At 50.4% G+C, this 17,543-nt stretch overlaps 1 protein-coding gene across 1 annotated transcript; it reads right to left on the bottom strand.

Annotated features, from left to right (window-relative positions):
- Positions 1-6,189: 6,189 nt before the first annotated feature.
- Bhlhe23 (basic helix-loop-helix family member e23) lies at positions 6,190-6,863 on the bottom strand. The gene is given in 2 exon segments (XM_038329856.2): positions 6,190-6,723; positions 6,726-6,863. Coding segments are annotated over 2 exon segments (672 nt in total).
- Positions 6,864-17,543: the final 10,680 nt, after the last annotated feature.

Raw genomic sequence — 17,543 nt, 5'->3', positions numbered from 1 at the left:
GGGCAGGACCCACGTCTCTTCCCAAACTGGCTGCAGGTGGCAGTGGCATGGTTCGGAGAGGAAGCTTGAGGGGTGAGCCATTTTCTAGGAATGGACACGGACCAGACCTGCTCTGGGTGCAGGTCCACCAGCAGTGGCTTTGTCTGTTCTGGTTGATGCTTTCCTCCTTCTGGTGCTCTGAGTTCACTAAGGTAGAACAGACTGAAAAGTTCTGAATTAACATCATCTCATTTGTCCTAAACATTGGAAGTTATGATTTCCTGGCATCCTCTGTGGGGTGTGTGAGGATACACTGGGTGGGAACAGCTCTGTCCAGAGGCCGCCTGAGGAGTGTGCTTGTCCCAACAGTCCTGCAGCAGTCTGCTGCTGAGACCCCTTGGTGCCAACTGGCTGACTGATGGTGCATATGTGCATTTCTGACACCGTGGGCCATTCCCGCTTGAATATGTTAAACCCTGAATCTAGTGTGCAGTTCACGGGCCATGTTCTGATCTATGTAAGACACACTCAGAAGGTCTGTAGAATTTGGAGTCCTGGTTCCCACCCACGCCATACCAGTCAGACAGGCAGGTCATGGCGTGCTCCTCTGGGATGGCCTCTGACCCTCACCAGACCATGGGACCACGGCACAAACCAAGGCAGTCTGAGAGTCACGTGATACCTCAGGGTCTGCTGGAGCTATATAAGATGGAATTTTCCAGGTGCACAGAGACTGTTTCCGGGGTTTTAGAACATCGGTGCTGTGAGTAGTCAGAAACTGGGAAGTGCTGAGCAGGCTGGGCACAGCCGTGGATGCAGCTAGCCTCTTGTCAGGCTAAATCAGAGGCTATGGGAGGGTGACAACTATGGGTTCATTGCTTTGGACAAAGTGGGAATCGGAGATAGAAACAGGACAGAAAGATGGGTGTTCTCTGATGTGCTGGCTGTTATTCTGAGCCCCTAAGCTAGTAGCCCAGGGTGAGGTGGGCATGCCAAGTGACCTGAGAGTCTTGGGGTCACACCCAGCTCAACATTACATTGTGATGGCCATGCCTCCCAAAAATGCAGACTCTGGCTGCTTGAGCCCTGGAGGTGTACAAAGGTGTACTCTTGTGAAACAGGACAGTGCTGGCCTGCCTGGAGGCCCTCTTCCATGCGTGCAACCCACAAATGTCACCCTCCTTTCCGGCAGCCACTCAAAATCAGCTTCTCTACAGACGTAAGTAAACACTCCCAGGGGATCTCTGGGCTGGCAAAGCAGGGACCTGGCTCACTTTCACTGCAGGGACAAAACTGGCTTTGAAAGTCAGTTAGCAAAGGTTTGACCCTTCCTGTGCTCGTGGCAATGTGGGTTCTGTTTCTCTGGGGTGAGTTTGCGTTCATGTCATAACTTTCCGGTTTTTTCAGAACAGACTGTTGTTGAGGTGTTGGAACAGAACGGCTGGTTACAAAGAGGCAATTGTTAGAGAAATGGTTTAATACATTGCAAATCCCTCTATCTCCATCCCTTCAAAAGGGAATAAAGACTAAAAACAGATCACAAACAAATTTACATTATAAAATTGCTGTCATCATTCTCTGCCGGATTAACCCAGGCTTAGGAGCCTCTGCTCAGCAATGCACTGCAGGTTGTTTCCGTTGGCACAGCAGACGGTGTGGCCCTAGTGACGGTGGGGCTGAGGTGATGGCTTTTCACTTCTTAAGGAAAATCACAAAAATAGTATTTGTCCTTTGTGAAGAAGTACCTCCTGTGCTGGCAGGAAAGGCACCTGTCACCAAGGTGACGACTTGGGTTTGGACCCCTATGGTGGAAGGAAAGAGCCAACTCCTGAGCATTGTTCTGTGCTGTGCATCCACCCCCCCCTACACACACACACACACACACACACACACACACACAGTAAGTAAAAGTGTAAAAGTAAAAGTGAAAAAATTTCTAAAAGTGCCTCTCGAGGCTGGAGAGATGTCTTAATGATTAAGAACACTGACTGCTCTTCCAGAGGATCTGAGTTTGTTGCCTAACGCCCACACCAGGTGTTCATAACATCTGTAATTTCAACTCCAGGAGGATCCAATCCCTCCGGTCTCTGAGGGTGTCTACACGTGTGTGCACATGCCTACACACAGATCACACAGTTACAAAGTCTCTCCTGTTGATATTTTCATTTGGGCTGGAGATGCTTCTACTTGGTTCTCTAGTGACCTGGGTAAATCTGCACGAGAGAGGGTTTACATTCAGCTCTGAGATAAAATGAACAAAATGAAGCATCTGGTGGCCCACCTGCCTGGAAGGGGGGGTATAGGAGAGCCAGGAGAGTGGCAGAGAGTTGGAGGGGGATGTTGGAAAGGGGCACCTCGGGGTCACCTCACATCCACTTTTCTGCGGCTGGAGCTGGACTTTCAGTAATATCCAGAGTGGCTGGATGGCCCCACAGCCTGGCTCTGTGGGGTGTGTGTGTGTGTGTGTGTTTGTGGTTCAGGCCAGTATATTTCTTAACTTGCGAGAAACAAAGGCCTTTGTGTATACGAAACCTGGAGGTCTGTGGGGACTCCCACAAGCCCCAGGAGTTGACGGGAGAACCCTCAGCAAGCAGGTTTGATGCCTGCAATGTTCTAGCTACAGGAATCACAAAGCGTGGAAACGTAAGGAGAGACCAGTCCGTGTGTGATTTAAGAACAAAGAGGAAGAGAGGTGATGTTGAACTTAAGATTTTGGCCCTTAAATCAGATAACCTTAAGCCTCCTGACCTATGTGGCAGGCTGGATGCCCTGGGGAGAGTAGCTGGCCAACAAAAGACGTCCAGGAGTGGATAAGACAGTTTGTGGTTAAAGATGGTGTAGGGGCCTGACTGGGCAACGTGGTTCCTAGGGAGCCATTGGACCCATCATATTGTTCCCGTAAGCTGGACTTCCCCAGACCCTTCTCAGATAGGCCAAGTCAGTGTCTTTGAGGTGCTCAACTAGCACCCAACAAAGCTAACTTCACCCATGAGTCAGCAGGGAACTACCTGTCCCCAGGTGGGAGGGACCTAGGGTCGTCACCACCTTCCAGCCTTAATTGTGGGCTCCTCTGGCTTGGGTGTGGTCAGTCAAAGTGAAGCAGGAGGACATGGGGCCAGAGACTCATTGCCCATCCCCTCTCTTGGCAGACAGTTGACGGTGGTTCTTCTCGTTGGTTCCACTCCAGCGTCTTGAGGGGAGATTCTATGAGTAGGTGTCAAAAGAGAAAGTGAACAGAGCATTTGTATGCTCCCCAAAGTGGTGGCCATTTCCTGGAAGTTATTGGACAAAGGGAAGAAGCACAGGGCATTTCAACGCTCTCTATGGTTACAGCCTGGAGCTGTGCCAAGGCCACCGTGGCCACGAGCCACGAGTGTACACAAAGAACCGGAAACATCTCCGGTTGAACAGAGATGAGCTCTGTGAGTAAGATGGCAGCTTGAAGGCTGTCATGGTCGCATGTGGAGACATAAGCATCACCAGTAAAAAATGGTTTAACCCATCTCTGTCCATGCTTTATGCAGCCACTTAGGAAAAACATAATCTTCACATACCACCCACTTTCCCGTGTGGGGCACGCTGACTCACTCGGCGTGGGGGGAAGAGCCTAGGTCTGGGGACCCACTTTCCCGTGTGTGGCATGCTGACTCCGCGTGGGGGGGAGAGCCTAGGTCTGGGGACACTGCTTTGCACCTTAACAGAACCACACCTACTTTCCAAGCAAAAAAAACAAACAAATCACACCAAGGTAAAAGGAATAGGGCTCGATGAGATGAGCCCTGCAGAGTACTAGTTCAAATCCCAGGTGTAAATGAGGTGCCTTCCCCAAGGACTCAGTGATTCTTACCCACATGGGCTTAACCCTTTACTCCCATGGAAGAAACAACCAGAGCCCCCAGGAGCTGCTTCAAAGGAGCTACACTTACAACAGGCACCCTTGCCGGCTGAATTTTCCTGTTCCGTGCAGAAGCTGTGGAGGGTAACCTCAGAATCAAAGCTTGACATGCAGGCCCAGGATGCTTTATTAGTGACCACAGTTGTTTTTATTAATACCATATTACTTTATGAATGGCCACAATTAAGAAAACTATGGAGTTTCACTTCGAAATACCCCATCCTTACTCATTGATCCCAGTGAAAGTTTTGCTGATATTTGGAGAACAGCCTGCAGTTTTAAAATGTTCTGATTTAATCTGAACTTTTATTTAAGATTAGTAATTGGAGATGTTTTATTAGAAAAAAATGGTTAGAATTGTGTTTTGGTTTTTTGTGGGGAGAGGTTGTTATTCCTTTGTTTAGACAAGGTCTTATTCTGGTTCAAGCTGAGGCTGAATTGAATTGAAACATCTCTTCCATTCCCCACCTCCCAAGTGTCAGCGTTATGGGCTCCTATGAGCCACAACTCCTCCCAGCTCCTTAAAAGTTGCTTTCATTCTAGGGGAAAAGATTTTTTTCCCTTTTCTTTTTTTAAAGGGCTTTTTTTTTTGTTTTTGTTTTGTTATGTTTTGTTTTTTCTAAGAGGGTCTCACTAAGACTGTCCTCAAAATTCCCCCCTCTTGCTTCAGTCTCCTGCAGGTGGGGTCACTGGGGTGTGTAGAACCCCACTTCACTTTTCTCAGATGCACCCCATCTATCTGTTAATGGCGTTTTGTTTTAAAACCTCAGAGATTTCTTGGGGCTCTGGAAGAAGGATCCCAAGTCGATAGATACCATTGCCTGAAAACAGATTTTATAAATCAAGTCAAAGATGGACACTCAATTTGATATTAAAATTTAATAATATTATTTTTTGTAAGGTAAGCTGAAGTCGAATACTTTATTCTGCACCCCATCCCCAGTCTTAACAGATATAGAGGACTTTTTCAGTTAATGATGGGTAGTGACCCCAGAACTAACAACACTTGAGTTTCCAGTTTTCCCTGCTCATTTTAAGAGAACTTGAAAAACAGTCTGTTTTGAAATGTGCAAAGCAGATTAGTTTAGGGGACGGAAAAAGAATTAAGAAATAAAAATGGAAATGAGCAGAAGCCAGTACTGAGCATACGTCTTTATGAATAAGACTTAACACACACGTCATTTTGCAAATACAAAAGGGCCTTTTCAAGCGCTTTAATTGAAGTTAAGCGCCATAGACAGGCGCTTTGCAGGGAGGCAGCCCTCTCTCGATTTTCTTTACCTCTACGAAGGCCGAGATAATTGGGTAAACAGAGGCGGAAGCTGCCGAGGGCCACGCAGCGAAAACAAGCAAGCATCTCGGGCTCCTGGCTAAGGCTCCGGCTAGAGACAGTGTCAGGATTCTGGGTTGCGGTTCCACTTTGTGAGTGACCAGTTACCATTTAGTTCAGCGCCGGGTACTCACCGGTAGCCGGGCTTCCTCCCGAAGTCCCCGAACTGGAGCAGAGGGGCTTCACAGACCCTGAATCTAGACTGAAGTCCTCGGCTGACCCTCAAGTAGCCCCGTGAGAGTTGTGAGGACCTGTACTCCACCTTGGAACAAACAGCACGAAATGACGCCGTTCCTAGCCCGCGGGAGGCAGGCGCTGGCGATTCGGGCGTATTTAGAGACGAGTCCACAGACTTTGAGGCCAGAGTGGGTTTCCTGAGCCTCTGGGCAGGAAAGAACGTTACAGAACACGTTTATACTTGGAAAATGCTGCAAATTTCATCTCCTGGGTTCCTACATCTGCCCTCACTTCTGTTGCAAAGGACCGCGGTGGAGCCTCTCTCAGCGGCCCGGTCCGGAGTCTTGGGGCCATCAGAGGTCCCCCAGTGAGGAGCCACACCACCCGTCCTGCGGAACACGTCTAATTGGAGCAAGGCCCTGCAGACTGGCCTAGAAGGGATTGGGGCAGAGGACGATCCCTAGTGCTAGGAAGTGCTCGGTGTCTGCGCTCCTGAGCCTTGGGCTGAGTCACCTGTCAGAAGTGGGACCAGCCATTTACCTGTTTCCTACCGTGGCTTTCTTTTGGCGCACAGCTGGTAACCTGTCATCCTCACCCCTACGGCGCTGGCAACGCCTAGCGGACCCTGAGAGAGCTCTGTGGATGTGGTGGTATCTGGAGAGTCCTCTGGCTCTGCCAGGACCGACTTCGGGTTCTGCACCCAACAGTTCTACAATCAGGGTCCGGGGTCCGGCTGCCTTCTCCTCATAGGGCCAGTGAGGACAGTGGGTAGTCTAATAGAAAGCGGCTGCGGAGGGGCTCGGCACGGTCAGGCCTTCTCGCCGCAGTGTTTGCAAAGCGCCGAGGGCGATCCGGAGAAGGCGGCGCACTTGTCTGGGCAGGGCCCGAGCGCCGAGCTCGCCGAGAACGGGTAGACCGCTGCCTGGCCGAAGGGCGTGAGAGGCGTGGCGGCCACGGGCGCAGCGAGACCGTGGCCTTGGTTGAGGTAGGCCACCAGGCGCCGCATCTCCTCCAGAGCCTGAGCCTGCATGAGGATGTAGTTCTTGGCCAACAGCAGCGTAGCGATCTTGGAGAGCTTGCGCACCGACGGGCTGTGCGCATAGGGGATGACTGCGCGCAGTCCGTCCAGCGCGTCGTTCAGGTCGTGCATTCGCCGCCGTTCGCGCGCGTTGATGCTGAGCCGTAGTGAGCGCTGCTCCCGGGGCCGCCGCCTTGCGTCCACCGAAACCCCGGGCCCTCGCCGCCGCCGCCGCCTCTCGAAGGCATCGTCCTCGTCGCCGCTCTGCTCCCCGCTGCTCTCGACCGTCGCGGCGGGGACGCGGGAAGCAGGGCGTCGCGGGGAGGGTCGCCACCTGGACCGGATGCACCAAAGCCGCGTGTAGTCTCTGGTCCGCGCGCCGCTGCGTAGGCGTGACCGGCAGCGGTGTAGCCGTGGCTCAATGCCAGGTACGCGTCCCCGGACAACGACTTAAGCTCGGCCATGACCCTCTGGAGCCTGCTACCTCAGTGCAGCTTCCTGCCCAGCGGGCACGTCTGGCTGCTCGGCTGTCTCTCGGTCCCTGGGCCTCTGCGTGGCCTCTCTGGCCTCCAGCCACCCCTTCTGCACTTCCGCGCCAAGGCGCATGGCCGGCCGGGGCCGCTCTAGATCTTGCTCGTCGGGGGCTTTCGTTTTTAAGCTGCTGAGGTGCCGGGCTGGGACTTTGCGTCGTCCAATCAGAGGGGACCTGCTGTCCGCGTCTTCCCAGCCCTGCTCCATCCGCTACAAGCAGACCTACAAGCCTAGAGATGAGAGCCGGGTGACCCGGGAGAGGGTAGCCTGTTTCTCGGTGTCTCAATTGCCTTCTCTTGTTTCCTTTGGGGAGTGTGGGGGTGGCCGCTGCCCCAAAAGTTCTGGTCCTGGGGTACCGGTTTCAGTCTTGCCTTGTTTCGGGCCTTACCCGCAGGAGTTGAGCGGTAGCTCTCTGCCGGGTTCTCCTCAGGGTCTCGGGCGGACTTGGTAAGGCATAGCCTGCTGCTCCAAGTGATCACAGGTCTGGCCCTCTGGGTTGAGTTATCACCTTCCTGAAGGCATCCAGTCCTTTAGCCAGGTCTGTTGCTCCACCACCAAGTGCGTCCCAATGCGGCCCCCGCAGTCTGCTTAAGTTATGATTTGAGGTGAGGACCGGCATTGGGGATGCAACCTTTTGCTCAAGACAGACAGCCTCTCGTTTCCCTCACTTGACTTCTCAGGTGAAGGATTCTCAGTCTTGTCCTGGGGGAAGAATAGGGTAGATTTCCTCAGTTTTGACTGGGAAGAGGAGTTAGAATTTGAGGGCCGATCAGAGGTCCAGACTCCTTGTTGGTGAGCGAGTGGGGTTGCCTTTACCTGGCGAGGCCTCAGTCTCAGCCCAGACACCTCTCCACACAACAGGTAGCCTAGATTTGAGGGCTTTGTGTGCCCCAACTGGTCTAGAATGTCTGTTTCCAATATTGTCGCCCCCACTCAGAAGCAGGGGGTGTGCAGGGCATTTTTCCTCTAGGGGTGCACGATCAGGTCATCAGAAGAGGCAAAGTCCACAAGACGAGTAGCAGGGGCCACTGGGATCCAGAGGAGAGGCACGTAGCAACAGCACCATATGCTGATGCTGTCCAGGGGAGTTTGTCCTCTTGGAAGACAGGGAGGTTGGTGTAGCACCACTAATAAAAACCCGGAGACAGAAACTGGGGTTTAACCTGAGGATCAGAAAAGCAAAACAGCCAGCCACCGGTTCTTACCTCTACCTCAGTATGAAATGGCGATCCTGCCTCCAGGAATCTCAGAATGAGACCCAGGCAACACTTGAAGACCCACCTGAGACCTGGAGGAGAACCTGGCAGAGGCTTTAACCGTGGCTGCCATTGTCATTGCTAGGGAGTCGGCGATGGGATGGGCTTGCGGTTTCTAAACTTTCCTGGCCAGGAGGGCAGACGTTATCCAGTTAGATGGTTAGTGTTAATTACCTGCTTGACAGAATCTATAATCACCCGGGAGGTGGAACTTTGGGGATTTTTCTGTGTGTGTGTATGTGTGTGTGCGTATGTGTGTGTGCGTATGTGTGTGTATGTGTATGTGTGTGTGCGTGTGTATGTGTGTATGTGTGTATGTGTGTGTGCATGTGTGTGTGCGTGTGTATGCGTGTGTATGTGTGTGCGCGTGTGTGTATGTGTGTGTATGTGTGTATGTGTGTGTATGTGTGTATGTATGTGTATGTGTGTGTGCATGTGTATGTGTGTTTGTGTGTGTGTGTGTGTGCGCACGCGTGTGTTTATCTTGATTGTGACAGCAGAGGTGGGATGACAGGCAGTTATGCTTCCTGGGCTGTATAAAATTAACAGCGGCATCAGCATGACTCAGTTGCTCTCCTAAGGTGGTTGTGGATATGATGAGGTCATCTGCTTCAAGCTCCTGCCAGCTTGGTTTCCCCACCACAATGCACTCTACTTAAACTATTAGAGAAAACAAACCCATCCTCAGTGCAGTTGCTCTCCTTGGGGTGTTTGTCGTGACAACAGGAAAGAAACAGAGACAACCAGTTAATCAAGAACGTTCAATATCACATGTCCCCAGCTCTGAAGGAAACCCAGGGAACGGGTCTGAAGTCCGCCATCTGTTTGTAATGGGCAAGATTGCTGGGCGTGGTGGTACAGGACTTTAATCCCAGCACCTGGGAGGCAGAGGCAGGCGGATCGCTGAGTTTGAGGCCAGCCTGGTCTTCATAGTGAGTTCCAGGACAACTAGAGATACATAACGAGACCCTGCCTCAAAAACATAACAAACAAAACAAAACAAAATAAAAAAAATAAAACAAGAGCCAACTTGCAATAGGCAAGCTGCAAGGAGAGGTGGGGTTTGCAGTGCCACGCTGCCACCTGCTGGATGGTAGGGAGATTGCAACTTCTCAGGCCCTTGTTAGATGGGTTGTTTCCCAGGGAAGGGGAGGAATACCAACTCTACCAGCACCCCCGTGGAATGTTCCCCTGCTGGAGCTGGGTGCTGTAGGTATCCCGGGACTGAGTGGGACCATGACTGAGAAGGCAGAGCTCTTTCTACCTTTTATTCACCATGGCAGGGAGGACTTGGGGGTCTGCACCAATTAAGGTTTCCATTCCCGTAAAATGTGGTTCGTCTCTGTAACACGCATGGTCTTAGGATAACCTGTGGGACTGGAACTAGGACAGCCCCATCCTGGCTTAGAATCAGCATGGTTTGGCTGGGAAAATCGACCTGGGATTTTGGATGAGGCTGTCCCTATGCACTAGTGTGAATGTCAGGTGATGGCTGTAGCCCCTCACTCCAGTCAGCTCATAGGAGGGAATCTTCTGACTCGCGCACCTTTCCCAGGTGCTTCTGGGTGGCACTAGTCCATGCCCTTGAAGTCTTCCTGGGCATGGACTTCCCACTTCACCTGAGGGCCTGTCTTCAGTGTTCTGTTGCTGTGAACAGACACATGGCTTCGGCAACTCATAAAACAAAGCGTTTTATTGGGGCTGGCTTACAGTTTCAGAAGTTTAGTCCATGATCAGCATGGCGGCACTCGGGAAGACGTGGTGCTGGAGAAGGAGCCGAGAGTTCTACACCTGGATCATCAGGGAGCAGGAAGAGAGAGCAACCCTGGGTCTGATTTGGGCTTTTGCCACCACAGTGACACACTTCCCCCAACAAGGCCACACCTCTAATCCTGCTCAGGTAGTGCCATTCCCTGATGACTAGGCATTCAAATACATGAGCCTCGGGGCCCATTCTTACTCAAACCGCCACAAGGACCACAGAAAAGTCTTGGCCTCAAGCCCTGATGTTTGCCCAGGTTCCTGTTAGTCCCCAAAGGACACCCTCCCATCCGTGCACCAGCTTAAATGTTTTTAGGATTGGTGTGACGGCTTAATAAACCTAATAATAACCAGAGTTCAATCCCCAGAACCCACATGAAAGAGAACAGATTCCTGAATGTTGTCATCTGACCTCTGTACAGCCGCTGTGGTATACACATACATGCTCACACATACCACACACACGTATGCTCACACATACCATACACACACACACACAATCACACACACACTGTAATAAATAATATATATGTATGTATGTGTGTGTATGTATATGTATATATATATATAAATAATTTTTGGTTTTTCAAGACAGGGTTCTTCTGTAATTTTTGGAGCCTGTCCTGGAACTAGCTTGTAGACCAGGCTGGCCTTGAACTCACAGAGATCCACCTGCCTCTGACTCCCGAGTGATGGGATTAAAGGTGTGCGCCACCACCGCCCGGCTAAATTTAATATGTTTTAAACTACAGTTTATCAAGACATAATTTGTGCAGTGAATCTAGAGCATCAGTTCACAGATGTTCACAGCAGGTTTATTCTGTGATACACAGTCATCACCCTAACCAACCTCAGGACACCCTCTTCTTTCTCCTGCCACATCCCTCCATACCTTCCCAATGTTCTCATCCTCCCAGCCCAGTCCCACCCTGCTGACGCTCCCTCTGTGCTGGGCTTGAGGAATTCTGCTCTGCGCTGCTTAGCTGAGGGATGTGATCTAAGTGATTTCCCTAGGGTGACGAGAGAGAAGGCCCAAGGTTCTGCTTCAGTCCTGATGTAGTTACTTGATCACCATCTCTACACAGCTTTTTCCCCATTTAAAATGTTTTAAGCACTCCCTTTCACCGGAAGACAGAATCCTTACTCCATGGGAATAACATATAAGGTCCCTCATGCCCCTACCCACCAGGCAGAAGTGGATAAGTTGTGTTGACATTGATTATGGCTTCTGGGGATTGACTTAAATCATCTTTTTTTGCCTTCCAGATCTGAGCAGAGCTGTTACTTCTCCTCCACCTCCCAGAAGCCTTTTGGACACGCCCCCTGCCACAAAGGATGAGGTCCCTCCAGACCCTTGCTTGCAGGGAACTGAGAAGAATGACGGATACAGATCCCTGTCCACACACCGCAACCCTTGCTTCTCTCTGAGCGCAGCGCTGCATCCAGGTTTGGCTGGCAGTCAGTCTCCACACTCCCCCAGCTCAGTCTTAGCAGACCTCACCGTGAGGAAGCAGTTCTGAAGCATGTGAGTAAATCTTGGATAAACACACAGGCACATGAGTGTTTGTGGGTTTTCCTTCCTATTCTTTTCTAATTCAATCAACCCATGGTTCGTGGATACGTCTCTCAGGATGGTAGTTTTACTGGATGGAATTGAGACTTCTTTTTTCCAATACGCGGTCAATCTTGGGAAATGTGCCTTGTGTTTAAGCTGCAAATAATGTGTGTATCAGACATTCATATCCCATCAAGATATTACATCCAGGGCTGGAGAGATGGCTCAGAGGTTAAGAGCACTGACTGCTCTTCCAGAGGTCCTGAGTTCAATTCCCAGCACCCACATGGTGGCTCACAACCATCTACTATAATGAGATCTGGTGCCCTCTTCTGGCCTGCAAGTATACATGCAAGCAGAACACTGTATATGTAATAAATAAATAAATCTTTAAAAAAAAAGATATTACATCCAATTCCTAAATTCACTTTCCCCTTTTTTTGAGATAGGGTCTTACTTTGTTGTCTAGACTGGCTGAGAACTCATGATATTCCTGACTTAGTGCTAGGACTATAGACATGTGCTACCATGCCCAACTTAGTTCATTTTTTATGTTTTGTTTTTGTTTTCCAAGACAGGGTTTCTGTGTAATATTGGCTGTCCTGGAACTTGTTCTGTAGATCATGCTGTCCTTGAACTCAGAGATCTGCCTGCCTATGTCTCCCACGTGTTAAAGTCATGTGCCACCAATGCCAGGCTAGTTCATTTTTAAATGTTTTTATCTTCTAGATTCAGAGAGAGCTATGATAAAGTCTTATTATTTAATTGAAATAAAACACACACAACCCGGGCTGGAGAGATGGCTCAACAGTTAAGAGCACTGGCTGCTCTTCCAGAGGGCACAGGTTCAATTTCCAGCACCCACATGGTAGCTCACAACTGTCTGTAACTCCAGTTCTAGAGGATCAGACACCCTCACACAGGCAAAATACCAGTGAACATAAAATAAAAATAAGTCATAAAAAGCTGACAACCCAGTAGATAACAAGACAAAATAGCCCCCGCAAAGCTATCCTGTAGTAGCTATGTGGGTTAGTCTGAGAATCTGTTCTCTGAAGACATTAATACGATTGTTTGCCTTTGTGTTGGGATGTTCTTTGGGCACAGCATATGTACAGCCAATAGAAAAATTTAGTATTTTATTTTTTCAGGGCAGTTTCAGTATGCAGGAAATTGGTGAGGAAGCAGAGTGTTACAGATGTGGCATCGGCACGCTACACTTCACCGGTTGTCATGTATTAGTGGAAGACGTTTGCTTTCCCTGGTGCGCCTATGTGGGCATGTGGTTACTGGGACTCTTGGTATTGCCCATTTCAGAAAGACACTATTACCCTAAAACTCCCTGTGCTCCACCAAGGAGTCTCTGACCTCCATCCCATGGGATCAGTTTGTGTCAATGTTTATACCATGTATGCATTTGCCTTATATGTTCATTAGAGAACACACTATGCTGCATCTAGTGCTGTACGGCCTTGCTATGCTCTCTCTGTATCTGTTCAGTTACAGAACACATGCTTCTACATATCCTACTTATATTTTTTATAGGACGCTGTATTTGTAGAGTGCCGTGTTCTGCATGTTAATTTGGCCAGGTTGCGTTGCTAAAAGTATCTGTGTATAGTTAATGCATCCTTGTTGATTTCTTTCTTCTCTCACTTGCTGTGGTTTGTACCTGAAGCACAAAGGAATATTTCTCCTGCGTTTGTTGTGAAGGTTTGGGTAGAGCCATAAGGGTCATATTTTGAAAAGTGAGGTCTATGTTTGCACCCCTGTGAAGTTTCTAGTCTGTCCCTGCAGAGTCTGCAGCAGTTTTCCCATTAAAGGAAGTTTCTCCTGAGCTGACTTTGGCACTCTCCCCCAGTAGGTTATGGTTTGGTGGGACTTGGTCATCAGACTGGGACCATGGTGGTCTGATGCATCCAGGGGAATTGATTCTCAGCTTGCTTGGCTTCCTATTGGGGTAGAGTGCTAGTTTTCAGGCCCTTCATATGTGCGTATGTGGGATGGAAAGCCTTCCTCCCTCCCTCCTTCCCTCCCTCCCTCCCTTCCCTCCTCCCTTCCTCCCTCTCTTCCTCCCTTCCTCCTCTCCTCCCTTCTTCCCCTCCTCCCTTCCTCCCTTTCTTCTTATCTTTCTATCCCTTTGGGCTCGAGGGCTTCTTGGAAAGCCTTATTGCTGTTGACTTTGATTAGTTCTAGAAAACCCTGCTGTCAAATCTTTATTTTTTTATTTGAAAATTTTTATTTATTTTTATTTCATGTGTGTTGATGTTTTGCTTGCATGTATGTAAGTTCACTACATGCATACAGTGTCCTGGGAGGTCACAAGAGGGCATCAGATCCCCTGGAACTGGAGTTTCAGACTGTGAAGCCACCTCTTCAGCCCCTAACTGTTGACTCTTTTGCCTTTCTTTAACCCCATGCTCTCGCATCTCGTCTGGGTTCTGGCTGTATGTGCCTTGATCCTTCTCGAACCCCTCCTCCTCATCCTTCCTGTTTCCCTTGGTTTCATCTGTAATTTACTCATGGTGCTTTCTCCTCGCCTATCTCTAGTTTGCTGATTCTGTCCTTGGGCACATTTGCCCCTCAAGGTCTTATGAAATGTCTAAGCCACAGTCAGTGCTAGAACGTTCTTTTGGTTTTGTAGGTCTCTGCTGAAGTCTCAATCTCGTCTTCTCCCTCAAATGCTGAGCAGACAGATTCAGGCGACTGCAGATCTCGCCTGCAGCTGTTGCTGCGACCAGATCATCTGCTCCGTCTCCCAGACCACTTGGTGTTTCTGCTGGGCTCTGACAGTTGCAGTTCTGAAAACTAAGTTGCAGATATCACAACATGTCTGCGTCCTTCCAGGGAAGAATCCCGAGCCTCTGCTGCGTACCGTTACCAAACCATGCCTTCTGCTCACCTTACTCCAGAGTATACTTGCTCATTGTCCAAACTCAAAGTGAGGGGTTCGCTGGCCTGGCCTAGAATCCGTCCCTGTGGTGAGCGCCACCTCCTCCCTGAGCTCTGTCCCTCAGGGACAAGCCCCATGCTCAGAGAGGATACCTCTTGGAAGATGTGCCTAGCAGACGCTGATCGGGAACACACCAGCTCTCACTGTGTACAGGTTACGGGTACAGAGAACAGAGTCTGCCCCAACCTCTTACCTTGTCAGGGGAGGGGAGCAGGCAAGGTGTCTGACTCCATGTGTTCCTAGTGGACATTCCGCTGTGTCTTGGCTATCCTAGACGGAGGTGCCTCTCAGCTCTGCACAACTACCCAGTAGAAAAGCAACTGGGCTCCCGTTGCTCTTTCTGTGCCTGTGATGGGTGATGGTCTCTAGCCCTTGAGCATGCCACGGGGTCTTTTTGCTTTGAGAATGGATGGGCCCGGGTTGGCTCTTCTCACCTGACATTTCCATGCCGCAGTTTATGGGCCCTGGGAGCATTTGTATACCTCTTCCACATGTGTCTCTAGCGTGTCCAGCAGCCCACCCTGTCCTGCCTCCCCAGCCTCCTCTGCTCACTGGCCTCTGGTGCTTTTGGAAACCACAGGACTCTGGGTTTTTCCTTTCACACCATCAGCCCTTGCTCCAGTCTTAGCTCCTCTTGTACCTGTGAGCCGCTCTGCTTCTTCCCATCCAGGGAAGGCAGGCGGGTCCTCAGCAGGAGGTCAGGACTTGCCCAGCTGGTTCTCCTGTGGTTTTCTTCACAAATCACAAGAGCAACCTGTTAAAGCAGACCAGGTCTCATCCCACATAACTGGTCCCTCGTGTTTCTCGGTGTCCACTCCTGTCTCATGGGCTGGGTGGTAGTTCCTGTATGACTGTCCCTTTCTCAGCCCTGGCCCCACTGCATGACCCTGCTCCAAGCAAGCTTCCCTTTCTTAAGGCTCCACCCCCTCCATTCCAGGACTCTACCCAACTATCTCCATCCTTTGCACCTGTGTTCTTTCCTCTAGCTGCCTGAGCAAGAGTAGAGAACACCCTTAGGAGGTCACCTGGAACTCAAAAAGGTATCTATCTGGGAGGGGTTGTAGATCTCTGGGGTCACAGTGAGATCTGCACATTTATTTGTTGTCTGGGCACAGTCTGCTGTCCAGGCAGAGGGTCAGATTCTGATCCTTCTAGAAGCCTGAAGAGAGGTTGGTCGTGCAGACTTGAGTAGTTCTCTTTCAGGCCTCCAGGGGGCAGCAAGCCCCCGATCTTGTGTTGCTGTGTCCAGGTACAGGTGAGGTTTTATGGGCAGGGAAAGCCGGGTAGTCACATGCATTTGTCATTTTTTTTTTTTTTTTTTCTCTCATGGTTTATTTTTTTTTTATATATTTAAAAATTTCCATCTCCTTCCCTCCTCCTCCCCCTCCCTCCCCTCCTCCTCCCCCTTCCCTCCCCTCCTTCTCCCCCTTCCCTCCCCTCCCCTCCACCCATACCTCCCCTCCCTCCCTCTCAAGGCCAAGGAGCCATCAGGGTTCCCCACTCTATGCTAAGACCAAGGTCCTCCCAACTCCCCCCAGGTCCAGGAAGGTGATCGACCAAGCTGAGAAGGCTCCCACAGAGCCCGTCCATGAAGAACAATCAGAGCCCAGCGCCATTGTCCTTTGCTTCTCAGTCAGCCTCCGCTGTTGGCCACAGTCAGAGAGCCGGGTTTGGTCGCATGATCCATCAGTCCCATTCCAACTGGAGTTGGTGATCTCCCATTAGTTCTGTCCCACCGTTTCCATGAGTGAACGCACCCCTCTCGTTCCTGACTTTCTCCCTCATGTTCTCGCTCCTTCTGCTCCTCATCGGGACCTTGGGAGCTCAGTCCAGTGCTCCAATGTGGGGCTCAGTCACCTTCCCCATCTGTCGCCAGCTGGAGGTTCCCTCACGGTCCTGACTTTCTTTCTCATGTTCTCTCTCCTTCTGCTCCTCATCAGGACCTTGGGAGCTCAGTCCGGTGCTCCAAGGTGGGGCTCTGTCATTTTCTTCGTCTATCGTCAGGTGGAGGTTCTATGGTGATATGCAAGAAATCCATCAGTATGGCTATAGGAACTGGCCTTTTCAGGCTGTTGGGAACAGATTGTGGGCCCTGAGTCCTTAGGACTGGCAGGGACATAGCCATCAGGATAGCTGGTGCTGGGTTGCACAGGGTGGTGGGGGGAAGAAGAGGGGAAAGGTGGGGCTCTCTTGCCCAGACATCCTTTGGGCATAGCAGCTCTGCCTGGATGAGATCTCAGGGCGCTTTAGAAGGGCCTCTTAAGATTGAAGAGGAAAGGGAAAGGCCAGAACATGGATCATGTGATAGCTGATGTAGTCAAGACCCCTCAGGACCAACACGGGAAAGTCTATGCCAGCGAGGCTGTTGTGATTGAGGTAGCCACTCTGCCAACACCTGCGGGGGCAGGCAGCCTGCCTGCGGGATGATGACTGTATGACATGGGTCCCCCTAAACTCGTCTCCTGGGCATCCTCTCAGAAGCCTCCTGGGGCTGACGTTTCCTATAGAAAGAGAGGCAGCCAGGAGCAAACCGTGAGTGGTGTCTCCTGTCTTCTCTCAGAACTCATGCAGGCAGGCTGAGCGCGATGGCGCACGCCTTTAATCCCAGCACTTGGGAGGCAGAGGCAGGGGATCTCTTAAGTTAAAGCCGATCTGGTTTACACAGCGAGTTCCAGGTTAGTCAGAGCTACACAGAGAGACCCCGTCTCAAAACCAAACCAAACCAAAAGTGCACGTGGCTGCCTCGTGTATTACCCACTGTTTTCTGGATTTGATTCTTTATTCTTTTGTGTAGATTCCATCTGGAACCATTTCCTTTCTGCCTAAATGGTGTCAGTGCATCCTCAGCACAAACTGACTTCGCTCAGCTTTTAGCTGGTTAGGTAGTTTGCCTAAAAACATCTTTATCTGTTGCAACTGTGGGGATGTATTCCTTGGATACAGAACTGTGTTGGTGTGTGTTAGGCTGGCAGGTTTGTTCTGAGTGTGTGTGTGTGTGTGTGTGTGTGTGTGTGTGTTTGAGATGTGGGAGGTGATGTATGCTGTGAATATGCTTTATTGCCATTGGTTAATAAAGAGACTGCTTTGG

This window comes from Arvicola amphibius, chromosome 5 (genome assembly GCF_903992535.2).
Source record: "Arvicola amphibius chromosome 5, mArvAmp1.2, whole genome shotgun sequence".
Lineage (NCBI taxonomy): Eukaryota > Metazoa > Chordata > Mammalia > Rodentia > Cricetidae > Arvicola > Arvicola amphibius.
This window is presented reverse-complemented; position numbering and strand designations above follow the sequence as displayed.